The sequence below is a fragment of the Athene noctua genome, chromosome 24 (genome assembly GCF_965140245.1).
Source record: "Athene noctua chromosome 24, bAthNoc1.hap1.1, whole genome shotgun sequence".
NCBI lineage: Eukaryota > Metazoa > Chordata > Aves > Strigiformes > Strigidae > Athene > Athene noctua.
The window spans coordinates 2,841,419-2,866,313 of record NC_134060.1 but is presented as its reverse complement, the minus strand read 5'-3'; the positions used below and the strand labels follow the sequence as shown (position 1 = coordinate 2,866,313).

Genomic DNA, 24,895 nt, shown 5'->3' with positions numbered 1-24,895 from the left:
CAAGGCCGTGGCTACAAGCCAGGAAGCACAGGAGCCAGCAAACTTCGGTCATCATTTTTACCAGCCAGGTACAGAGCTCTGAGCAGCTACTCAGTGGCAGAGGGTTGGTTGCGTTTGGTTTGGTTTGGGGTTTTTTGGTTTGGTTTGGTTTGTTTTTGTTGGTTGGTTTGGTTTTGTTTTTTTTTTTACAATCAAAGAAATCAAAATGTGACCCGAGTTTACAGAAGTAGAAATCGAGGCTCTACCCCAGAGCTCAGGGCCTGAAGACCAGCTCAAGGGGCAGCCAGGCTCTCCCTCCACCCTGCAGCCAGCACGGCTGTGGGCTAGCTGGGCCGGGCAGTGGGCAAGTACCCAGAGCTGGCGCTGCCGTGGGCAGAGCTCGGTGCTGGCCCAGAGCCCCCGTCCTGCCTTTCCCTGGTCCCTCCCCGTCCTGCAGCTCCTGCCCGTGTCCCCCTGGGCGCTGCCGTGGCTGAAGCCTTCCCCTTCCTTTGTCCAAAGTGCTTGGATTCCCCGCGGGCCCGGCTGGCCGGGAGCAGAGCGGCTCCAGCGTCTTCAGTCCCCGCTCTCCTCTCGGCGGGGCTGCTCTGCTCCACACGCCCAAACCAAGCAGCAGCCCGGCAGGGAGGAGGTGCTGGCTCTGGGCACAGACCTCGAGTCCAGTTTAAAAAAAAAAAAAAAAAAAAAAAAAAAAAGGCAAAATAAAGCTGTAGTACTTAGGAAAGTGAAACCAACACCATTTTTGCATAAATATCATCAAGGCCGTGGAGGCTAAGGCTGTTTGCTTCCTGTATTAAGTTAGTTGCCAGTTCCACACTCGTCCGTTGACCTGCCCAGGTCCCTGAGAGATTTGGATTCCTGTCCGTGGGGGCACCAGTCCTGCAGCTTCATCCTTCAGGCCATCTCTCCCCGTCCATCTGCAAGGCAGGAGGGAAGAGCCCATCAGCCACCCTGAGCTTCCCAGGGCCCTGCCCCGCTGCCGGGCTCTCCCACCCCATCCCTGCCACGGCCCACACGCTGCGCCGGGCACCTACAGCTCAGGAACACACAGCTCCGGAGCCCCAGCACGTGCAGTGGCATCGTCCCCTGTCCCACGTACCTTGTGCAGGGAGGCTCTGAGCCGGTGGCTCCGCGGTGCTCCTGCCCTCCGTCCCCGAGGCCGCCGTCCCCGCCGGCTCGCTCTTAGTCCTGCTCTCGTCTGCCGGCACCGCCTTGGCCTTCCCGTCCGCCACGGGGGTGCCCAGTGCCTCTGTCCCCACTGCCTTTGGGCTCAGGGGGGAAGGAACCGGCCCCGGGCCAAGCGAAGGCTTCTTGGCTACCGGAGGGGGGATCTTGCTGGGTTTTCGGTGAATTTGTGCCTTGCCGGGGCCCTGCTGGGTGGCAGCCTGGGCCGCGGAGCGCTGCCCCGAGAAATTCATCAGCTCGGCCACCAAGTTTCTCTTCAGGTCAGCCTGTGCCTCGGAGGACGAGGACGTCTCGATCACCAGCTTCCTGGAGCTCTTGGCGAAGATGAAGCTGGCGGTGGAGGCCGGTGACTTGTGCCTGGGGGAGAGCTGGCCATCTCCGGGGGGCCCCTCGGGGCCGGGCAGAGCCGCTCCGCTGCCCGGCGGCTTCTCCACAGCCTCACCGGAGGCCAAAGCAGCGGCCTTGAGGTGCACGGCGTGGTGGAGCTGGTTCGAAGGCACCGCATCTTTGGCAGGAGGGGGCTGCCGCGTGGACAGGGACCGCCGGATGGGCTTCTGGGGTGCCGGACGCTCCTCGGCACCGGCACCGGCCCCGGCGGGCGGCTCCACGCTCACGGAGCGCAGCCGCACCATCTGCAGCAGCGAGGGCGTGACGATGGGCAAGCTGGCGTCCTCCTTGGGCACGGGGCCGCTCTTGCTCCGCGACACCGGCTCCTTCTTGGCGTCTGCCCGGGGACCGTTGGCCGCCTTCTTAAGGCTGATGTGGGGCGGCAGAGTGGGAGCCGAGGGCGGGGGGAGCGGCGGCGGTGGCGGCGGCACGGCGGCCTCGGGAGGGGGCTCAGCGGGGGAAGGCGGCTGCGGTGCCCCGGCCGGCGGACCCTGCTGCTGGCTGCGCGAGGAGACGGTGGCCGAGAAGGAGGAAGATGCAGCCCCCGGGCTCGGTGCTGCTTTCTGCCCGGTCGCCAGAGCTGGCGCGGCATCGGGCAGGCTGGAGAAATAGGCTTCATCCGGAGGGGGAAAGTCCGCCATGGACAAGTCGTGCTCCTCGGGAGCTGGCGGGGGTGGTGGGGGCCAGGCGGCGTCGGCGGGGGCCTCGCTGGTGGCCTGGGGGCTCCCCTCTGCCTTCTTCGCGGGCGGGGGAGGCGGGTGGTAGGCAGGCGGTGGCGATGGCGGTGGAGATTTGCCGCTGGGCTTGGCCGAGGGCTGCTGGCAGGCAGTGCTGGGCGCCGGTGGGTCTGGCAAGGGGAGGAGGGGGCCGGCAGGGGCCGGGGGTTGCTGGGGCTTGGTGGGTGGCGGGGAGAAGGGAGCGGGCACCTTGGGGTGTGGCGGGATGATGAACCGGTCCAAGCGGGAGGGCAGCGTCTCGGGGGGGACAGGGTCTGAGGCCGAGGAGGAGATGGAGGTGAGGGAGGAGGACACGGAGAGCGCAGGCGACTGCAGGGAGCAGACCCGGTCCGGTTTCTGGGGCTGAGCCCTGCCTGGGGACACAGATGGGGGTCCCAGCCCCTTGGCAGGCAGCGTGGGTGTCCCGCTCTGGCTGGAGTAGCCGCTGGAGGGGGACATGGTGCGGTCAGACCCATCCGGGCAGCTCCACTTGGGCTGAGCCTGAGGCTCCCTCAGCACCACCATCACCCCAGGGCTGCCCCGCAAGGCCTCGGGGGAGCTGGTGCCAGCCAGGCTCTCGGAGCGGAGGCTGCTGGTCTCGCTCAGCGACGACGGGGAGAAGACCTCATCCTCGGCCGTGGGGCTGAAGGGCTCGGGGTGCGGGGTCCAGGACACGCTGCTGTCCCGCTGGGCCCGCCGGTCAGGCTTGGGGGGCAGCCCCAGCACCTTGGGCTCCCCCTCAGCCTTCTGGTGCAGTGAATAGGTCCTGCGAGGGGGAGCCGGGGGCTTCTTCATCTTCCTGAGGGAGACGCTGCGGGCAGAGGAGCGCTCGCTGGCCAGGCTGCCCGTGTCCGAGCCCTCCGCCTGGCTGCTCGTGCTGTAGGCGGGGGACGCCCGGCCGCTGCTGCTCCCCACGGCCAGGAGCCCGGGGGCCACAGGCGTGGGGCCAGCAGCAGGCTTGGAGCAGGAGCTGGCGAAGCTGGCGGAGCTGTAGACGCTGACTTGGTCGGTGTCGGAGCGAGCCACGGCATCCACCTCGCCGCGAAGCCCTGCCTCGGGCTGCCGGCGGTCGGAGCCGCCCTGGGAGGAGATGGTGGAGCTGTTGGAGACGATGGTCTCCGTGGACTGCGAGTGGCTCCAGTTGTCGCTGGAGGAGGAAGGCTCACGGCTGCGGGTGCTGCGCTCCGAGAAGCGGGCAAGGGAGCGCACCGAGGCCGGGCTGGAGGACACTAGGCTGCAGCGGCTCAGTGTCCGCACGCTGCTCCGCGTCAGGGCCACCACGTCCACCATGGGCGGCAGGATGGCGTTGGGGATGATCTTGGACATGTAGGTGCCTTGGGGCGAGATGGACATGACGGGGCTCAGCAGCTCCGGGGGGCTGGCGTTGGTGGTCATGCCCGGCACAGCTAATGACTTTGGCCTCACCATGGGTGACAGCTTGGCCGCCGTCTTTCTTCCCAACAATGTATCGTCGTAGTAAACCCGGTCGATGTGTTTCTGCAGGGCCGTGTCTGCCTCCTCCAGGACTCCCAGGCAGACGCGGGCACCCCCGGGGACAGCCAGCGGCTGCAGCTTCCCATCGATGGTGGGGATGCGGATGGCGTCGCCGGAGATCTGCCCGCCGTTCAGCAAGGGCTGCGGTACCTGGCTGCCCCCGCGCCCCACCTGCCCTCGCCCATCAGCCTCGGCGTGTCCCTTGGCTTCCCGGCTGTTCCTGAGACCTGGGAGCAAGGAAAGACAAATCCAGTGTGATCCCACGGCAGACACACCGAGCCAAGGCAAACAGAGCCTGGGCAACGAGGCCTGACCTTAAAAATCACCCCCCTTACCCCCAGTGCTTACCCAGCTCCTTCTGGACATGCTGGGGGATGCCCAGCACTGTCGTCCTCCTCTCCTTCCTCTTCTTGCCAGCCCTCTCTGAGGATTTGGGGAAGGAGTCGTGCGGGCGAAAGGTGGAACCTGTGAGAAATATGAGCGGGTCCAGCCGGTGTGAGGGGGGCCCTGGCCAGGGCGTCCCCAGAGTCCCCAGCACCCCCCCACTGCTGGAGATGCTCCAGGACAAGCCGGGCTCAGGCGCTCGGCACAGCCCGGGGGGGCACCGGCAGCTGCCAAAGAGCTGTGCAGTCTGAGCAGGGAGGAGACGGTGTCTGTCCGTCCATCCGTCCTCGCCCAGCCCCAACGCTCTGACTCAGCCAGAGCTGCTCTCTTCTCTCCAAGGGCCCCCAGATCCCTGCACTGGCTCGTGGCCACGCCAACGCAGAGCCCAGCTTTCCCACCAGGCCCCCCTTGCACCCCCTCGGCTCGCCCCCCCCGGCCCCACAGACCCCGCAGCCGGGTACCTTTCCGCTGGATCATCTCAGAGCGGATGGAAAGGGCGTCCTCGGAGGTGCTGTCTGTGGCACAGGAGGCCGCCCGGCTCCGGATGGACACACTGTCATCCTCCGAGGATGCGCAGGACTGTGTGGGCAGAGAGCGGGCTCAGGCGGACCCCGGGGTTGCGGGGACGGAGCTACCCCGGCCCCCGCCAGGCCCCTTCTCCGCCGCAAACTGACTCCGCAGCCCAGCGCTGCCGAGACAAAAGCTTCTCCGAGGGCCAAAGGCTGAGTCAGCCACGCCGGCATCCAGAGTCCTCCCACCAGGAGCAGGGCTGGGAGCAGCCCCAGGGACCCCGCGTGGCCTCGCAGCCCCCCGGACAGCAGGAGAGCTGAGGTCTGGCCTGCCAAAGGAGCACCCAGGGCAACCGCCGGCCTCGCCGCCGTGCCAAGCTGAAAATGGCCCCATGGCTGCGCCCAGCCCTGCTGTGCCCCAGAGCCCAGGGCTGGAGGGCTGCCACGGCCCGGACAGGGGCGTGGGGCTGAGCTGGGGAGGGACAGGGACACGAAAGCAGCGATGTGGCTGCACTGGGGACCCGCCCTGGGTATGGCCAGTGACAGGCACAGCTTTCGGTGCCCCCAACCCTCCAAAGCATCTCTTGGCATAGGCGGAGGTCGGGATGAGACACATCAATGTGAGGCACCACCCAACCCCTCCACCACCACCCTGAGCCGGCCCTGCTCCCCGCCAGGGGCTCTGCCTGCCTGGCCTCCCGCTTCCAAGGGGTTAAGGGTGCCCAGAGCCAGCGGGACGCAGCGGCTTGAGCAAACAAGGCCGGTGAGGCACTGGCAGCGGGGTCAGAGCCCGGGGAAGCGGCAAAGCCCAACGTGGCCAAGAGAGTGGGAGTTTCTCCTCGTCAGCAGCCAGGGAGGGGCCTGGCCATGGGGCTGGATATGGCTGATGGTCCCCGTCGTGCCACCCCGTCACCCCACATCGCTTGGGTCTGCCAGGGGACAGCAGTGGGGCAGGAGTGGGTGCACAGACAGGGTGGGGGTCCCCGAGCAGAGCCCCACAAGGCAAGGAAGAACGTGCCAAGGCTGAGGGCAGGGACAGCGACTTGTCATGGGGCAAAGGGTAAAACACTGAGGGACACACAGCTGCTTCCTGCTCACAACCCCCCCCAGCCATGGTCCTGCAGCCTTGGCTGGTTTCCCCTCTGCCCCCAACCCCCAAACACCACCCAGAGGGGACAGAGGGGCCACCCTGTGTCCCCTCACCCGCAGAGCACCCCGAGAGCGCTGCGGGGCAGAGCTGGCTCCTCAGCAGAGCTCACCTGGAGGCTGCTGGTGTCCCCGTGGTCCCAGGCACTTTTGGTCTGCTTCTGCTTCTCTGCGGAGGGAAAGCAGGAGGTAAATCCCTCCAGGGGAGCCCCGGGGGGAGCCGCCAGGCAGAGAAACGGCTGCCGAGTCCGGCAGTGCTGCCCGCACACCCCAACCAATGCTGCCAGCCCCAGCGCTGGACTCCGGTCAGCCCCATCGCGCCGCCCACCCAGCGGGGCTGGCCAGCTGCACCCTCTGACCTGTCCCCAGGGCCACCCTGGGGCTGGGGACACCTACCCTGGTGCTGCAGGGACTTCAGTCCCTGCTGGGCCTGGTTGTGAAGCTCCTCCAGGTGCGGGGGCCGTGTGCTGGGGAAGAAGACGTTGTCGGGACATTCCTCGCCCGCCGTGTACTGCACGCTCAGACGCTTCTCGGCCTCGCCCTTGGCAGCGCCTGCGGAGACAAGAGGGCTCAGCTCGGCTGGGGGCAGTGGGGGGGGACCCAGCCACACTCCCCCCACCCACGGGATGCTGGGAGAAGCGCCGGGTGACGACAGCCAGCCCAGGATGACGTTATCCCGCTCATCTCTGAACCGGGCGCCGGAAAAGCTGTGGGAGAAATCATAAACCATGGCTCTGCCCGGCCGGTCGATATGTCGGAGCCAGGCTGGCTCCAGCACGAAGCCGCGGGGTTTTCTCCCCGCTGGCCGGAGCGGAGCTGGGGCACGGCACCACCCTCCTCCCCTGCACCTTCGTTAGGAGCAAACGAGGCAGCGAGTTGAGCAGGGCTGTGGGCAGCTGGGCAGAGAAGGGGCAGCAGGGAGGGATTAAACAAGAATAGAAAGGCGATGACTTTCTCTTTGGAGGGTTACATCACCCCCAGGCCTTGCAAAGCACCCTGAGAGCAGGGACTCAGCCCCTGCCCAGGCAGGCTGGGAACCGCACAGATGAGGGAAACTGAGGCACAGACTGGTGCAGAGACCCCAGAGGATCCAAATCCTCCCCTCTGAGCCTCCCAGGTGCTGGAGACCCCATATGCCATGTCACGGCCGGCACAGGGACCTCCACTCCCCGTCTCGCAGCCTCCTCCCCACAAACCATGGCCAGCACCCTGGGGTGCCCACAACCACCTCTGGGTGCTTGTCAGGGGCTGTGCCTGGCATCACCCGGCCAGGGCACTGCGGGCACAGCCCTGCCTGCACGTCGCTGCCTGCTGCGAAGCCTCAAACTCTTTCCGTCCAGAAAAAAACAATTTGAGGACGAGGAAGGGAAGGGCGAGCACAGGAAACCGGCGGGGCTGGCGGCAGCACCCCGGGGACACAGGCACCTGCTGCTCAGCATCGCCGATGCCACCCACCCATCCTGTGTCCCCCGTGTCCCTCGTCCCCTCCCGGCCAGGCAGCGAGGCGGCCGCACTCCGGCTCCGGCGCACAAAGGAGCAGGCCCCGAACAATGGAGCCGGCCCGCCCTGCCGCGCCATGCCGCCACGCCGGGCTCTGCCTCCGCCGGGCTCTGCCTCCGCCGGCCCCGTGGCACGGCGAGGGGCACCGGGGGCACGGCCAGGCCGGGAGAGCGGGTGGTGGCCCAGGGGACCCCTGTGCAGAGTCCCTGCAGGGGTCACGAGACACCCACAGCCCCCCCACCATCACGTTCCCCTTCCCCTCAGCCCTTTCCTCCCCCAGTTTCGGCAGCCCCTCACCCAACACCCACCCCCGGCACACCCAGAGCCGCCTTCCGGCAAGAGGAGCGCAGTGATTTATTCCGTTAACTTCCCGGTGGACAAGGCCAGGGCTGGGGTGACCTTCCCTGCCCTCCCCCTGCGATGGCAGCTCCCCCCTCCCCTGCCCACGGCCGGTGGGCGAGCGCCCGGTGCCGGGGGTCCCAGCAAACAGAGGTGGCGTAAGGACAAGGCGGTGCTCCCTCCCTCCCGCTCACTCACCCTTCTTCTTGAAGAAAGCCAGGAGCGAGGAGAGATTCCTGCCCATGAAAACCACCATGGTGGCCAAAGAGAGGGTCTGGTCCCCGAAGAAGCGGGGGCTTTGCCGCCCCCCACGGAGGCTCTGCCTATTGTGCCGGGGCGACTCTCGCCCAGCCGTGTGCCGGCGAGGCGGATGCCGGCGGCCCCCAGCTGCCTCCCGCCGTCCTCATCCGCGTGGCGGGAGGATGCTCAGCCAGGCACAGCGGCTCCGGCACCGCTGCCCGTGTGCGGGGAGAAGCCTGACCCCGGGGACGGCTGCGCGGCGGCGGGAGGGGACAGCCCCAGCTGCGGCCACCGCACGCCTCGGCCACGGGAGAAGGAGAGCGGGGGGCCCCTCCTCTGGCCTCCCCGCTCAGCCCCCGGCCCTCCCGCCTCCTCCCACGTACAGCACGGCTGGCAGGGATCTGTTCTGCCGGGCTCTGGGCCAGGATTTCCCTCAACTGCCACCTCTTGAACCCCTGGGACACCCCCCCCCACCCCCCCCCCAGGACCCTCCTCGCCAGCTCCCCACTGAGCACAGCATCCCTACAAGCCAGTTGCTCGCTTCCACAATAGTGCGGCCAACTGGGAGGAGCTGGGAGGCTTTTCCTCCGGCGAGCACCAGCCCTTGGGATATGGCACAGCACAGGCAACGGTGCTGGCATTCCCCCTCCTCATCTGTCCCCAGTGCCCCCCACCCCGGGACCCAGCACCCACCGCAGCCCCCCCAGCCCTGCCAGGGAGAGCCCCGCTCCCAGCACGGCTCAGCCCACGGCGGGGGGACACATGAGCCATTACGGGGCAAAGGGAGTTTGTCCTTAGGGACAGGGCACCCAGCACGGCTACGTCACCGTCACAAGAGCTGGCGGCACACTGGGGGAGAGCGAGGTCTCGAACCAGTCTGACCAGTAGCTGCTGGCACAGGGGCACATGAAGGCAGGGGCAGAAATGCCGGGCAGTCAGGCAGTGGCACAGACGGTGGCACCGACGGCCACCTGTCCCCACCACACGAGGTGCTGCGTGCTCCCGAGGAGCCCTGTGTCATCCAGCAGGCAGTGCCCTGCCCAGAAGGGGAATTTGCCCCGGGTGCCTCCATCCCTCCCACCTCCAGGTGTTTTGCCCCAAAAGGTGAAGAACTCCCAGTATTCACCCAGCAGGCAGGGCTGTCCTGGTGCTAGGCAGCAGCCGACGTGTCAAACCCTCCTTCCCCTGCCCTGCCAGCTCCCCGCTGCCTGTGCCAGGGTTGGTTTTGCCAGGGCAGGGGTTTGGCTGCTGAGTCACCCAAAGCAGAGAGCGAAGGTCCCACGGCCCCCACGCACTGGACGCGCCACCCGAGGGACAGTTTGACCTTGCAAAGGGCACCTCTGCGTCCCCGGCTGGGCAGCTCTGTGCTTCGGGGGGGATTTCTTCCCTGCATCTCCTACACGTCCATAACAGCACACCCAAGCAGCGCCCTGCAGCCCTTGCTATGATAACCCAGCACCCTGCCCGCAGCACGGGCAGGATCGGCCCCGCTGCCCACGTGCTCACCCAGAAGGTGCCGGTGGCTGCAGGCAGACGCTCCCCAGCTCTTTTCACAGCACAAGTGGAAAAGGGACATAATTAAAGGGCTGAGGATGCACAAAGCGGGCAGCCACGTGCTGCCCTGAACGCTGCCCTCTCCTCTCCCAGCAGCCCGTCACGAGCCCCAGCGAGAGCCACGGCCGACAGTGGGCAAACGCAGCCGAGAGTGACGGCGTTCCCGGCTCCGCAGGGGAGGGTCCAACCCTCCAGGATGGTACGTCCAGCTCTGCATGGATGGGGCCTCACCTGGGACCCCCCTGCAAGGTACCGGGAGCTCTGCGAGCCCCCGTGGGCAAAGGGGGACAATCCCCCCTATGCTGCCAGGCCCAGGCAGAGCTGACCTTCAGCCCCGCGTGTGAAAGCTGCTGCCTGGGGCTGAGAGGACATTCCCAGGTGCTGGTGGACAGCCTGTCCCTGCTTCTCCTCCCCGTACGTGGCCCATCGCCCACCCAAAGGGCCTTGAGAGTGTCCCTTGCTGACAGAAACACGCGTCCCTCTCCTGAGTGTGACACTTCTGCAGCTCGGGGCAGGAGGAGCTCAGCATCGCCGGCTGCAATCACCCAAAGGATAATCCGGGCAGGACGCCGTGGCCACCGCCCAGGCAGTGCCCGGCCACGGAGGAGCCTCGTGCCAAGGGCTGACGCTGGCGAGCACGGCTGCACGCGAAGAGCCGCCTCCGCTTCTCCTCCCACTCCCTGCAACCTTCGCCACCGCGTCCTCCTCGCCCAGACGGCCTCACCCCGGCTCTGTCAACACATGGCGAAACCTGCTGCAAAGGGGACGTGAAAAGAGGGGGAAGCCAGGAGGGAAAGAGGCCTGATCCTGCGGCGGAGGCTGCAGATCTTGGTGGGCTGAGGAAGCCGTCGCAGCTGCAGCCAGTGCCGGTAGCAACACGCCCGGTCGGAGCTGGCGTCCCGTCCTTTGTGCATTCCTTGCGACGTGCCCTGGATCGCCCCGTCCCCTCCAGGCTCAGTGGGGCTGATCTGACACACGTGTCTCATCCACACGTGGCAGTGGGATCCTCCCGAAGCAGCTGGAGGCGTCTCAGGGCCGGGCACTCTCTCAAGGATGTTCTCCCTGACTCGGAGCTGGTATCTGCTGCTACCGGTGCCAGAGATGGTCCGGAGGGAGCAAAGCATCCCCAAAGCCGGCAAAATGAAAGGAATGGGCAGGGAATGCCAGGCACCCTGCCTTCAGCTCTGCCTGCTCTGCTCTGTGCCGGCAGAGAGGGGCTGGAGGGCACCGAGGTGGGACTGGGCAGGGCTGCGCAAGGGACAGACCAGAGCCGAGACCCCAAAGGGACACGGCCGGGGCCATACAGCCCTGGACCAGCGATGCTGCGAGTGAGAGACAGCGCTGGCCCAGCTCCCTCCTGGAACTGCCTTAGCCACGATGATGCTCGTCACTCCGGGAGAGCCAGAGGAGAAAATCCTGGCTCCTGTCCCCCTCCTCGCCAGGCCTGTGCCTCCTGCACGCAGCAGGTTTGGCCAGACTTGGCTGCAAACATCTATCTCTGCCTGCACGGCACTGCCTCGACTTGCCTTCTCCCTGCACGGCGGTGGGTCCTGCGGCGGGAGGCAGGGAACAGGCAGCGCGGCCGCCCCTTCCACCACCACTGACTCACCGGAGAAAAATGGGGAGGAGGGGGGGAGCTGGCAGGCGGGCGGGAAGGGGCTGCGAGGTCCCCAGGGGAGGAAGGGGAGGAGAACCTGCCTGCGTGTGTCCTGCTCAGTGGGATGGAGACCTCACCTCCCCGCTCCCGGCAGCCAAGGCGGTGCTGAGAGCAGCGAGGAGGCAGCAAGACGACCCCCCCGCCCCATGGGGTTGATGTTCTCCCACCACGCTGCTCCCAGGCACCGGCCAGCACCATCCAGGCGTGCGCCCAGGCTCGGGGACCGCTCTGCTCCCCGTGCTGCAGCGGGGCAAAGCTGCGGTTGCCTGCAGATGCCGTAAGCATGGAGAACGCCAGCGGCGTGCACCATGAACCCCAGAGAGCCCCGAGAACCCCACGGAGCAGTCAGCACGTGGACCCTGCCGTGGCTGTGAGAGCATCCAGCATCCAGCCCCCCTGCTCCCTCCGAATCGGCCTCTCCCACCGCAGCACCGGCAGGCGGTTCCCGGCCGGAGGGACGGCGCAGGCAGCCCCGCCGGCATCTCCCCGTGGGGAGCGACGCCGTCTCTTTACGAGCCCCAGCGTGTCCATCTTTCCCCTGGGCCCATCAGCTCTGCTCGGGCAGCTCCATGGCCCCAGGTGGGACCTGGCACCTGCCTGTGCCGCCCTGCCCTGCCCCTGCACCCCAACTTAGAGCTGGTGAGGGAGGCCGGGGGGGCTGTGGACCTACTGGAGGCAACCAGCCCGGTCGCCCTCAGTCCCTGAGGTCGCCCTTGTTGTCTCTGCACAGGATCTGTGCCCTGGGACACGCCACAGGACCGTGCTCTCTCCAGGCAGGATAAGAGCACAATAATATTTACCGTGACTCTGGCCACGCAGCCCCCCACTGCCAGCCCAGGGGCTGCAGCCTGCCCTCGGCCTCACTTGGAGGCTGCTGCTTCAGCCAGGAAAAACATCTCTGCAAAGCAAATAAACACGACCCAAACTGCGTTGCTGGCTCGACTCTCAAACACAATCCCACGCCGAGGCAGAAATAAAATTAATTTCAAATGGGAAAACAAACTTGGATCGTTTTTCTTCCTCTAAATCACAGTGCAGAAAACTGCCCTGCATCACCCCGGCCAGCCAATGGGCCACAGCAAAGGAGGCAGCGCAGGGTGAAACCCCGCTCGGAGCAGTCCCCTGGCCGGCTGCCCTCATGGCAGGAGCACACCTTGTCGTGGGACACCCGACTGGGCCCTCACCCCGCTGCTGCCCCGCACGTGCCCCACAGCCAGCGACACACGATGTCTCCCGCTCTCTGCGTTATCACAGACCCTGGGCGAGGGTCTGGCAGCAGCCCAGGGCGGGGGTCCCAGCACTGCGGAGGGAGACAGGACCACCCCGATGCCCGATTGTGCCTCGCTCTGTCCCTGCTCCAGCCCAGTGAGCCGCTGTCCCAGTCCCACCACCTCTCCACCCCGCGCTCGTCCCCTCCCCGGAGAAGCCACCAAACAGGTTTGAAGGTAAATAACAGCCTTCCCCGGCCAGGAGCTGGATCCGGGTGGGAACGGCCCAGATGGGGAGCGTGGGGCGGGAGAGGGTGGCGGGCAGAGCCTCAAAAGCAACGCAGGAGCACGGAGACAACGCTGGTGACACACACGGTCGGGGACAGGCCACCACCACCTCCTCCCTACACCAAAGTCCGCAGCTTTATTACAGCCCTGCTTCACCTGCCCCGGGTGTCCTCTCCTCTGCCCCCCGTGCACGCCGCCGCGGCGCCTGCGCGGTTCCCCGCCGCGGTGCTCGGCGCTGGCGGCGTCCCCACGGCGCGCGCCGTCATGCCCGGCGTGTTTGCAGGGTACCGAGGGTGCTGCCTAAATGGCAGGCGTGCCTGTCACAGCAGGTACTCGGCTCCACAGCAGGAGCAAAGCCAGGAGACGGATTAGGGACAAGACCTTGCAGGTTTTTCCGTGCAGGGATGCCCCATCCTGCGAGCAGCACCCAACCCCGCTCCTGCCCGCAGGTCTCTCGCTCGGCACCGCTGGCAGGCAGCACCGAGGAGCTGCTGATCCTCCGGCGAGGACTGAGACGGACACAGCGATGTGGGATCAGGGGAGGAGAGGGCAGAGGAGCCATCAGATGGGGCTGGGGCTGCCACCAAAATGGGGTGAGGAGATATAACCAGCAGGTCCCATCCCTGCCTCTTGGTGACGGGGTGCCTGCCAAGCGGGCATGGCCTGGCACGTCGGAGCTGAGTGTTGGAGGCAGCTGCCTGCCCAGGACACCCGCAGATCACCCCCTCCCCTGCTCCCGGAGCAGGAGGGGTCACCGGGAAGGGCTCAGCCCTCGCAGCCGGCAGCGGGACGCTGGCCGGCCGGCGTGCCGGGCCGGCCGTGCCCGGAGAAAGCGCCTCTGTAAATCTCAGCGCGTCCCTGGCCAGGGCGGGCCCCTGCCCTTATCTGCTCCCCTGGCTGTTTACGGAGCCGGCCCAGCGTGGGTCTGGCACGAAGAGCTGCTGCGAAGGAGAAAGACGCCCAGAGCTGCTCAGCCCACCCCGGAGCTACACGGCAAGAGCCGGGGCTACTGCAGGGCTCCACCACTGGCCACCCAGGCTAGGGCAAGCGTGGGTGTCCGCTGCCCCATGGGTCACCCCTCGCCCCAAACCTGCCTCCCCACGGGGCATTTCCCCTCGCAGCCTGCCCCAGCACCCACTGGCACAGATGTGGGTGCCAGGGAACCCCGCACCCAGGGAGCCCCGCGCCGGCGGCAGCCGCATCCCCGCTGACTCCGCGGGGCGCAGCCTTGGCCGGCCGCCACGTTCCTCCACCCTGACTCAGCAGGGCCCGGCGCAGGGCCCCGATAAGGAGGCGATAAGAGGCTTTGGTCTCCCTGGTGTTCAAGGACCTTCCCCAGCAGCTCCCGCCACAGACGAGCCCGGCGAGGAGAGGCAGGGGATGCCAGGCCAGGCCTCGCGCGGGTTTGGGGAGGCAGAGTGGGGAAGCCGAGGCAGAGAGCAGGTTGCAGGCAGCTGCCTGCAGCAGGTAGAGTGATTCCGGCAGCCCTCAGCCGTGCTCCCGAGGCTCCTGCCTGGCCAACCCCATCCCCGGGGACCGCAGCTCCGGTTCTTCAGGATGAAAAAGCAGCAGGTGCCCACGTTGCCCCGCGCACAGCCGAAGCACAAAGCATCTGCCGGTGCCCACCCGGGCCTGACATGCCGGCAGCGAGCACAGCGGGGCCAAACCGGTGCTCCCAGGAAGACAGAGATGGAAAGATGGGAACTGGGGGATACTGGTCCAGTTGCCCACAATATACAATGAGCCTCTGACCCAAAATCCAAAAGCACCCAGGGTTTGGGTGAAGGGCAGGGGTGAGACAAGCGGGACCGTGGGGGCCTGTCCGGCGGGTGCCGGCGCACCCAGCCCCCAGCCGGTGATCCCGGCTGCGCCCTCTGAAATGCTGAAGCGACACAATGCAAATTCTTTCGCTTTGTGGCCACTGCACCGTTGCCATGGAGCCGCCGCAGAGAACAAACACAACTCGCCCCATGTTTTCTCAGCACCTTCCACCCCACGGCCTTCGGCCCCAAGGCCAGCCCCAGATCTGCCCCGGCTGTTTTGCACGGTCCCACGTCACACCCGTCCCAGGGCATCCGAGATGGAGCCCAGGTTCTCCCAGCCATGCCGAGGAAGGGCAGCAGCGGTGGGACACGTCCCCCGGCAGTCCCACGGCCCTGGTTCAGGGACTGGCAATGGGCACCCAAGCCCGGCAGTGGGATGGAGAGCAGACGGAGGTCTGGACGGGGACAACACAAGGAAATGGTGAGGATTGCACCAGGGATGCCCCCAAACCACCTCTCCCAGGGAGGAGGCTCACCCTGTCCCCTGCCCCGCTGGCCGGCAGCATCAAGCCCTTCCCATGTGAAGACCATGATGAGAAAATGACTTTGGCAGGGAGGAGACCGGAGAGCCTGCGCTGAAGGAGATGCCATCCCCGTGCAGCCATGGGTGACTGGTGTAACCACTCCTGCCTCAGTTTCCCCAGGTGCCAAGCGGCTGCTGCTGGTCAGGACATGTCGGCACCCTCTCTCTGTGTGCCTGTGGGGTCTCCCCATCCTGGCCCCCACCTCTTCAGGGCAGTTTTGCTTGGTGTGGTCACTCCCCAAGCCTGCGAGGGGTTGACTCCAGACCCCGCTCACCCAGCGGAGAGCTCAGCTCCCCGCACCTGGGCAGCTGCTCGTCAGTAAAGACCGAGGGAAACGGGGCAGCCAAGGGCAGGAGGGATGGCAGAGCCGGGGATCCACAGGGCTGGCAGGAGAAAACCACCCAGTTACCACCCCCCTGGACCCACTAACCCCGCTCCTACCAACCCCAGACCCCTGCCCACACACCCATTAAGTCCCCTCCGGGACTCAGGCCAGGCAGGGGACACGGGGACAGTTTAACATCAGTGGGGAAATCAGCAACCCCAGGATGGGGACAGTGTTACTGCCAGAGACCTTCCCCGCTGCATCGCCCCGCTCTGACCAGGAACCGCGGAGGGAACTCGCTGGGACCAGGCACCCCGTGGGGCTGACGGTTCCATACGTGGGTCCAGGCTGGCATGGGACTCTTTCCCCCGCTCCTCCTCCCCGCAGAAGAGAGCTCCCCCTGCCCCCAGCCGCCTCCTGGGCTTTTCAGCTGCGTCTGTGGAGTCGGAGCATAAAGCAGCGGAACAATCGTTGCACGGACGGACGGACAGACACGCACAGAGCGAGGTGGGCAACTGCGCAGGACGGAGGCGGGGGGGGGGGCAGCCCGGTGCTTTTTTGCAAACAACTCCCAGATCCGCTGCTCCCCGGGGCGCAGCGAGGGAAACCGAGGCACGGGATGGGAGCGGAGGTTTTTTTTTGGGGGGGGCAGGTGACCCCAGCAGCCCCGGGTCCCTGCTCTAACCGCTGCGACGCCGCTTAGAAAAACAAATCAGTAACTAATTCAGCGGAGGGTCTCTGTCCTGATAGCACGGGCGAGCCGATGGCTGCTCCCCAGCACGCCAGCGCAGCCCCTGCGTGCAGCCGGAGGTATTTCCCCAGCTCAGGCACATGGGGTCAGAGGGCCTGATCCTGACCCCCCCAGCACGGGGAGGGCAGGGCAGCGCAAACCCTCCAGCCACAGCAGCTCAGGTCCTGCCCAGCCCCACGCCGGGCTGCGGAGAGCAGAAGCAGCCAACTTCCCTAGCGTGACCCCCCCCCAAACCAGGACACCCCACGACCTCTCCCCCAGGTAGCCCCATGGCTCCTACCTGCCCTCGGCTTCCCGGCGCGGCCGAAGGGCCAGGAGGAGCCGGCCTTGACGCCCGCTGGGCTCTTCTTGCGGTGCGCGTTGCCCATGAGGCCGCTGTCGCCCTCCACCACGCCCGGGTGGAGGAGGCCGGGGCGCTACATGGCGGAGCCGAGTGGGCTCCGGCGTGGCCCGGGTGGCCGTGGGAGACGACGGCTCTCAGCCGCCGGCTCCCATCCCTCCGGCTCCGGCGGAGCTGAGCTCTCGCAGGCGGCTGTGCCGGAGCCAATGGTACAGGCAGAGAGGAGGGGCCTGCTGCGATCGCCCGTCGGATCCCACAGCACCCTCCCAAGCCCCATCCCTTCGGCTGGTTCGCGTGGGTGCCGCAACCAGGCCAAGAGGGCAAAGGGAGACCCCCCCCACACACCCCCGGACCCCAAACGTCCCCAAGCATCAGGACAGCTGGGCACAGCGCTCGCCTGCGGCCCCGCTCCCGCCTCCCGCCGGAGTTTGCCACGCTCCACCGAGCCGCCACCATTTCCACCCGTCCCCGAGCGCTGCGCTGACAAACGAGGCTACCACCCCCCCTCCTGGGTTTTGGGGGTCCCAGCGCCGTGGGGACACCCCAGCCACGCCTGGCAGGGCCGAGGCTAGAACAGGGCTTGCAAAGCCGGAGCGAAGCGCCCGAGGATGAGGGCTGGGTCCAGCTGTTGCCCAACCTCAGGGCGAGCACCCACATGCCCGTAGGTGGATGTTAACCCCCTGCCACCCTCTCCACGGTTATTCCTGTCTCAGGGACAAGTCACAGCCAAGCAAGCCACGAGGACATGTGCATCCATATCGGCTCACACCGCCGGCACCTCCTTCCCAGGGCCCCCCCCCCACGGGTGCACCCCAGCTTCTCCCCTCTCCCAACCCTGCTCCTGCTGCAAGGGGAAGGGCAGCTGCCCACGCCGCACGGACAAGCCCTGCCCGTTGTGAAACGCAGACGCCAGCCTGCCCCCTCCGAAGCCCAGCTTTCCCTCCTGATTTTTAATTAGAACATTAAATGCTGCGAGGGCAGGGAGGGGTCAGCCAGCCAGGCGGTGGGCAATTCCTGCTAGCAGTGTTTATGTTCCTTAGGTGATTCACCAAAGACTGCGATAAATAGGAAGGAGGGCTCTGTGGGAAAGGCACAAAACAGGGAAGGTGATGCAAAAAAAAAAGTTTAAAATCAACAGGCAGCTTTGTCCTGACCTCCCAAGGTGATTGCCAATAAATTAATCTTTAGACTTCTCCGCAATGGAAATAGCGATGGTTCGGTTTCTCACCGCCTGGGTTTGCCGCCCAGAAGGCACGGTCAGCAGGGCAGAGACTGTCTTGTGCCACGGACGGTGCCTGGCACCGGGGCAGCTGTACCAGCATCCCCGGGCATTTGCTGCCCCATTTCCAGTGGGAGCTGTTAGGAGAATAGGGGATCCAGGGGAAATCTACTCCGTTTCCCATTACTGGCTGCACCCAGTTCAAGGCACAACCTTTCCATCTCAGGGCAGCAGGGATTAAGCAAGGTCATGGTCACAAGTGCAACGGAGCAGAGGTCTCTGCCCAGTGGCTGGGGGAGTTGATTTTTTCGCCGGGCTGCAGGAATTGGGTTGGTCAGGGGCATCTCCAGCCCCAGACAGGGCTTCCTCCAGCTGCCCAGCACCTCCCCGGCCTCCCTGGGGTGTACATCCCCTCACCACAGCTCCAAAACAGGGTGCATGGACCCCGCACCTGCTCAGTCCCCCTCCCCAGTGACCTGGGGGGCTCCTCCGCCACCACACACAGCAGTTTTCCCAGTGAAGCATTTTTATTTCTCTCCCTGCAAGAAAAAGAGAGGCTGGAGCCTGCAACACTGCCCTAGATACAGCGAGACACTTCCCCCTCTGCTCCCAAAACAGACGCCCTCTGTGCCAGCACCTGCCTACCAAACGTGGCCACTGCCGGCACCGAAGCTTCACCGCCCCCAGCCCCAGGAAGCCACAGTCGAGGGGGTGCCGAGGGGGCCCCGAGAGGGAACCGAGCCCCAGCAACCCAGCTAAGCCCACGTGTGCCATAAATAGCAAGGGGCCGATGGGGTAACTCACAGCCACGTGGCAACCCAGCGCCAGCTCCTCTGGAGTTCCACGTTTCCATCCCTGCTGTAGCTGGGGGGGCTGAGAGCAGCACGGGCAGCTCCAGCATCCCCGCAGACCCTGGGACACAAACCCTTCCAAAGCCCATGTGGACAGGCTGCACGGCCAGCAGGCTGCTCTCATCCTTCATCCCAGACCTGGGTTTAAATCCCTGCACCCAGAAATCTGCTTGGAAAGGCAGAGGAGGGGGAGCACCTGCAGCTTCGCTGGCATGCCCACAGCGGGCACACTCCAAAACCCAGCTGTGGGGCAGCCAGAGAGAATGGGGAACAGGGGGGAGGGCAAGAGATGCCAACTCCAGCACTTTCCAGGCCAGAAACCTCCGGTTTTATTCCTTGAGGGGACTCTGATAATAGCAAAGAGCTAGGAGGTGGGGGGAAGCTGCTCATGAGATACAGATCTTGTCATCACGGCGTGACTGCTCCAAGCACATCTGATCATCCCAAAGTCACACGCTCCCTCGGTCAGACCGGCCAGCCCAGGCGCAGGGCGGCAGGGACCCCTCTGTGCTGGCACGGGTGAAGGATCCGTCGTCCCTTCTGGCGTTTTCTAAACCTGATTCCATCCCCGAGCAAACACGGAGCAGGAGCCGAGCTGCCTGAATGAGAAAGGAATTCAGCCCTTGTTCCCTTCATGGGGAAGTAAAGCTCAGCGAGGCAAAGGTAACGCAAAAACCCCACTTGAGATCCCCAATCATTAACAGAAATACATAACCAGAAGGGTTTCAGATGATTTCCTGCTCAAGCTGGAGTCCAGGCCGGCTCTGTCGATGACAGCTCCAGCTCCAGAAGCAGAGGGAGCTCAGCTCCCTGCTCCAGCTGAGGTATTTTTTATCCGTGCACGGCGGGAGCCACGGGGACCAGCCCAGGGCTCTGGCTCCTGCTTGGCAGGAAAATGCTTTTTCACTTCATCGTTGCCCAGCTCTTCACCTTCCAACGGCTTATGTTCCCATCGCTGCCGGAGTCAAAGTCAATGATGATATTGTCTTATGAAATAAGACCTTCCTTCTAAAGGGAAATATGACTCCGGTGAAATAGTTTTATCGGATCTTATGGAACGTTATTCGCCAGAGTAATTCTTCCAGTTGTCTCCAGGTGGAATAGCTGTGGTTGCAGACACACCTCTCTTTGTTTGCAGAGCCGCTCACCGTTGCCAGTTCAGGCCAGCCAGGGGATTCCTGCTGCTCACATTTTCTGAAGTGTCACTCTTTGCCTTTCGCAGATTAACAAATTCATTCCCACACACGCACAGAAACAATCCCGGGGAGCGGGAGGTGCGGGGGCAGCGGTGCCCACACCTCTCCTCCCTCCTTTGAGTTGAGAAGCTCAGGACTAAAACACAAAGCCTGTGTTTACACCAAACCATGTGCCACGCAGCCACAGAGGATGGAAGAAATCAAGTGTCTGGGGAGATTTCACATCTCAGTTATTATCAGAGCAACACGCAGGAACAACCCAGCCCCAAATTGCCTCCAGGACCCACGTGCGCCTCCACCACCCCACCGGCACGGTCCCCGCTGCAGCCCAGCCCCTGCCACTTGCTGCCCACCACGTACACGGCAAAGCCACCCCGCACGGTTTTCAACAAGCACTTGCTGGTGTTATAAAGCATCTGTGCGCATTTAAAGCTTTATTTTTAACATCACAGTGTATGTTTCCCCCCCCTCCCCAGTCAGGAAATCTGTTGCTGCCGGACTAAGCTGGTATCAAAAAGGGAAAAAAAAAGCAGCATACCCTAATTTAATATTTCTGGAACATCAATTCCTTTACTTCATCAGGGTATTAAGAAGAATGTTGCGAAACCCGGATAAAGCAGAAGCCAAAAAGTGGACTAAAAGCACTTGCAGGCAGCAGGACTCCACCAGGCGTGCTCGGGGAGCCCGGGGAGCAGGAGCAGGATCGTGCTGCTGAGGGTTACCAGGCTGCCTTCACCGGGCAGCCGCAGGCAGCACTCACAGAAGAAACAGCTTTCAGCTTTCTTCCTCCCAGCTTCCACCAAGAAAAAGCTGCCACAGGGAGCAAAATGGAGCTGGCCGAGCACCCCAATTCCTCGCTCTGCATTAGACCCAGCTGCTCGCCCTACATCGGTTCCCATCCCAAGGGGAAACCACTCCTCGGCCTCCAGAGATTATTGTGGAAATAAACACGTTGGGAATCATGAGGTGCTCGGATACCACAGGGACGGGGCCACGGAGGTGCTGAGAGCAGCCGGGCTGTGTACAGGTAAAACAGCCTGGGGCTGGCAGCACCCTGGCAGCCGCCGCACACCCCGCGACGGGGCCTTACAGCTCGCAGCAGGAATGAGCTCACGGCAAAGAGTGGCAGAAAGGGGATGGTGCAGCCAGCGGGGCCCATTCGCACAAACAGGGCAGAGTATCCAGTCAGGAAACGGGAAAGGACTCGGCTTCCAGCTGGGATGGAGCCATGCCCCTGCTCGGCCTAAAGTTGTTGGCGTTCCCCCCTGGAGAGGTGGCCTGAAACTCGCCCATGAGCAGGATGACCCGTCTTTCCTCCACACAACCCCGCTGTGTGAGCGGCCAGAGATGGGATCTCTGATTAGACGGACCCACGGGTTTGATCCAAAGTGGAAATGCTTTCATCCTCCTGCTCCCATGATTTCAGTGCTGAGCGATTTCAACCTCACCAACAGCCAGGTCATGAATGGGCAAATGCCCAGGCTGAGGAACTAGTCCTGACCCGCGTCTCCCTGGGACAGCCTCCCTGCCTCCCTGCCTCCCTCCCTCCCGAGCCATCCCAAGACCCTGCCTGCCCCCTCCTCACTCCCGCCCAGCCGGGATGATGCACTGGGGATGGTCGGAGGTGCCCTGTCCCCCCTCCATGACCAAAGCCACCCACGGGAACAGCGGGGTGATGGGGAGCTGCCGGGTCACCAGCCTGATCCAAACCACCCCCCAGCACCGCACAGACACAGGGGGAAAGCCGAGGGCACCCGGAGCCTACAGGGACCTGCTGAAGCTCCCCCCTCTCCCCCTCCCACAGCTCTCAGCTGATGTTTGGAAAAATTCCCAGCTGGGGCAGGGCCTGGCTGGCTCCTGCAGCGCGAGGGCTCGTGGTGTCGGTGGCGAGGCCGATGCAGCCTCCGGGCAGGTCAGAGCTGCGGGTGAGACACCGCCGGCTCCAGCACACAGCTCTGCAGCCCTCGGAAAGCAGCCGGAGCCGACACTCCTGCCACTTACACACTCCTGCCACTTCCACAGCTCAGCCCAAACTGCTGCTCGAGGCATCCCGAGCTCCGTCACACAGCGAGGCGTCATCCCCCATCTCGCGGGGAAGGATGCTGGCGACCCCAGCACATCCTGGTGGTGTCCTGAGGCTGCTCGGAGCCGCGGCCCAGCCGGAGGTGGTTAAGCAGGGGGGGTGTCCCCGGCACACTCTGCACGCTGGAAGCGCGCAGGGAGGGCGACTCCGTCACGCTGCGACCGTCACACATCCTGTGCCAAGCGGGATGCCGTGGGCCACCAGCATGGCCAAAAGCAGAGCCCGGAGGGGAAGGGTCCCGCAGCCCCCAGCACCACACAGTCCCTCTGTCACCAGCACAGGCCACGGGCACTCGGGGTGACAGAGCCTCGGTTGTCACGAGCTGCAGGCGGCTTCGGGCGGGTGTTTGCGAGGGACGGCGTGGCGAGTGGGCTGGAGGTGCCCGAGCTGCCACCCTGATGGGCAGTGACTTTGCATTTCCAGGATTAGCTGGTGAATGTTACAACTTTAGGGGTAAGAAAAAAAAAAAAAAAAAAGAAAAAAAGGCTGGCAGAGCTGCTGGGGGCGTTTCTGTGCAGCAAAGAGGAACATCACATGCTCCGGCACATCTCATTTTTTCTGCTCAGGTTTCAGCGTTGGGGCCGTGGCAGCAGCATCCACACACAGCGGGCTGGGAGGCACCGGCAGCATCCGATGGACCCTCTGAGCAGAGGGCTCAGCCACTTCCCAAGACCCTTTTGCCTTTCCACGGCCACTCCTCTCCCACCACAGAGCTCTGTGTGCTTCTCCAAGAGATAAACATGCCTGCATGCAGTCCTGAGCGCCTGGAAATTCACTCCTCGGGGCAAATCGAGGAAGAGAAGTCCCAGGCGATGGCATCCTGCTGCGTTTGGGTGCCTCTCCCTCAGCAAAAGCACGATGACGTCCCCGCCGGAGATGCCCCTTGGGGAGGGCAGTGGTGTGACAGAGATGGTGTCCCCGATAGCGTGGGGTGGGAGAGGCTCAGCACTTTGCTGCACGGGGCGATACCTCCAGCAACTACTGCCTCGCCAGGACACCTACTACTGCAAAACAAGGGCGCCAAGGAGACGAGCGTGACCAGACACGCCACCACCCATCGCTCTGCTGAAGGTCCCGGCCCACGGTAGGCCGGGCTGAGCCCACGGATCCCCATAACACGGCCCCGGGGCAGCGAAGAGAGGGCACCCCAGCACCTTCAGCTGCGGGATTGTCCCGGCCAAGGTGGCAGGGATGGGGCTGGGCCACGGAAGCAGCACCCTGCAAACCAGCCGGGGCGAGGGCCATATCTAGGACAGGAAGGGCCACACCTGGAGCACGCAAACACCCTGCCCAGGAGGAGGAGGAGGAGGAGGAGGAGGAGGAGGAGGCGGCGGCAGCGGTTGGCGTCTCTCCAGGTTTCCCTCAGCCCCAGTGACCTTCTGACTCAGCTCAGAGAGAACCTACCCAGTGAACCGGCACCAGCCCTCGGGGCAGGGGCGAGATTGCACCAGGGACTGCCGGATCCGGCCTGCTGCCACCGCAGCAGCGGCCACCGTGGCCAGCACAGACCCTGTGGCCACCACCACCACAGCCACTGCCTCCTTCAGCCCCCTTCAGCCACTTCTGCTGCCACCACGGCCAGCACCTCCACCCTGCCTTGGCCACCACGGCGACCCCTCCTTGGCCACCTCCACAGCCACCACCCGAGCTCCTTTTCAGCCACCACTGTGAGCCCTCTTTGGCCACCTCCACGGCCAGCACCTCAGCACCTCCACCCCTCCTCAGCCAGCACCGAGTCCCTTCTTTGGCCACGGCCCTGTGACCCCTCCTTGCCCACCTCAAGGTGGCCACCACCTTGAGCTCTCCTTGGCCACCTCCACGGCCACCAATGACTGCTCCCTGACCACTGCCATGACCCCTCCTCAGCCACCTCCACGGCCACCACCTCAACTCCTTTCAAGCCACCACTGTGACCCCCGCTTGGCCACCTCCATGGCCACCATCTCAACTCCTTCTTGGCCACCGTTATGACCCCTCTTTGGCCACTGCCATGACCCCTCCTCACCCACCACCCCGACCCCTCCCTGGCCACCACCGTGACCACCACCCCGACCCCTCCTCGCCCACCTCCACAGCCGCTCCCCCGCCGCTCCCTCGCCCCTCACCTCGTCCCTCCGCCCCGGCCGGGGGGCTGCCGCCCTTCCTCCGCCGCCGCCGGCCGCGGAGCCAGCTGAGGGCCCGCCGCAGCGAACCCGCCCGGGCCTTCCTCCGCCGGGGGGGAGCCGCCACCGAGCCGGGGCCGCCGCGCTCGGGCTCCCGCTCGCCGCCCGCCGCCGCAGGTGCAGGCTCGGCGGACATGGCCGCGGCGGGCAGCGCCCCGCACCGCCCCGCACCGCCCCGCACCGCCGGCAGCCGCTGCCCATAGGGCCGGGCCCGCCCGGCCCCGGCTTCAGCCCCGCTCCCGGCCCCGCTCCGGGCTCCCGCCGAGCGCCCGGCGCCGACGGAAAGTTTCTGCGGGGCGGGGCCGGGCTGCGGGAGGCTCCGCCCGCACCGGCCCCCGCTCCCCCCCCCCCCCCCCCCCCACCCGCCCGCAGGTGGCCCCGCTGGTGGCGGCGGGGGGGACCCTCCCCACCTCCCCACCTCCCCTTGATGCCACCGGGGGGTCCCCAGCGCAAGGGCGGGTCCCCCAAGATGTGCCCCCCCCTCCCTTTCACGGTGAGTCCCTGTTTTGTCCCCTCGGGGGGGACGGTGCGGGCACAGCCCGGGGCTGCTCTCACCCCTTGGGACCCTCCCGTGGTGCTGAGCATCAGCGGGAGAGAACCAGAGCGAAATACGGAGCAAAGCATTCCAGCATCGTCATCCCCCGCAGCCGTGTCCCGCAGACCGCCGGGGTGGCTGTCCCTGTCCCCAGGAGAGGAGCCGGGGCTGGTGGCCATGTCCTGCCCTTGCCCTCCCCGCAGAGCCACCACCGGTTCCTCACCTGAGGGTGACACTTGCGGTGTCCCCGCGGATGGCAGCGCTCGGGGAGGGGGGGGATGGCACCACGGTGCTCCCCACCAGCGGCCGACCTGAGGCCACCGCCCGGCTGCTGTGAAACACCCTGTGCCACGCTGCTTCTTGTTGCTAATCATAAATCAACTCCTGGAAATAAAATGACACGGGGAGGGGGGGGGGCTCAGCTGCCTGACGTGGCTCTACCAGCCTCTGCCTGCAGCCCGGAGAGCTCCTGGGAGTTGGCC

The 24,895-nt window shown here is 65.4% G+C and overlaps 1 protein-coding gene across 3 annotated transcripts; it reads right to left on the bottom strand.

The window, feature by feature from the left end:
* Positions 1–51: 51 nt before the first annotated feature.
* Positions 52–24,014, bottom strand: NHSL3 (NHS like 3). Of its 3 annotated transcripts, none has more exons than XM_074926275.1 (7): positions 23,822–24,014; positions 6,215–6,370; positions 5,932–5,987; positions 4,625–4,742; positions 4,128–4,244; positions 1,097–4,006; positions 52–914 (listed from the first exon to the last, which is right to left on the bottom strand). In XM_074926275.1, the coding sequence occupies exons 1-7, from the start codon at positions 24,012–24,014 to the stop codon at positions 892–894; spliced, it is 3,573 nt and encodes a 1,190-aa protein (XP_074782376.1). In that variant the 3' UTR covers positions 52–891. The 3 variants fall into 3 exon arrangements, with proteins under 3 accessions (XP_074782376.1, XP_074782377.1, XP_074782378.1); XM_074926276.1 differs by lacking the exon at positions 23,822–24,014 and adding an exon at positions 16,308–16,518; XM_074926277.1 differs by lacking the exon at positions 23,822–24,014 and adding an exon at positions 7,856–8,246.
* Positions 24,015–24,895: the final 881 nt, after the last annotated feature.

Bases quoted from the DNA above. Each gene is read 5' to 3' on its own strand.
- NHSL3 (XM_074926275.1), bottom strand. From the start codon at position 24,014: ATGTCCGCCGAGCCTGCACCTGCGGCGGCGGGCGGCGAGCGGGAGCCC. The intron at 5,988-6,214 runs GTAGGTGTCCCC...TTCCCTCCGCAG, and splicing joins GAAGTCCCTGCAGCACCAGG to AGAAGCAGAAGCAGACCAAA. The intron at 915-1,096 runs GTACGTGGGACA...CCTGCCTTGCAG, and splicing joins TCAGAGCCTCCCTGCACAAG to ATGGACGGGGAGAGATGGCC.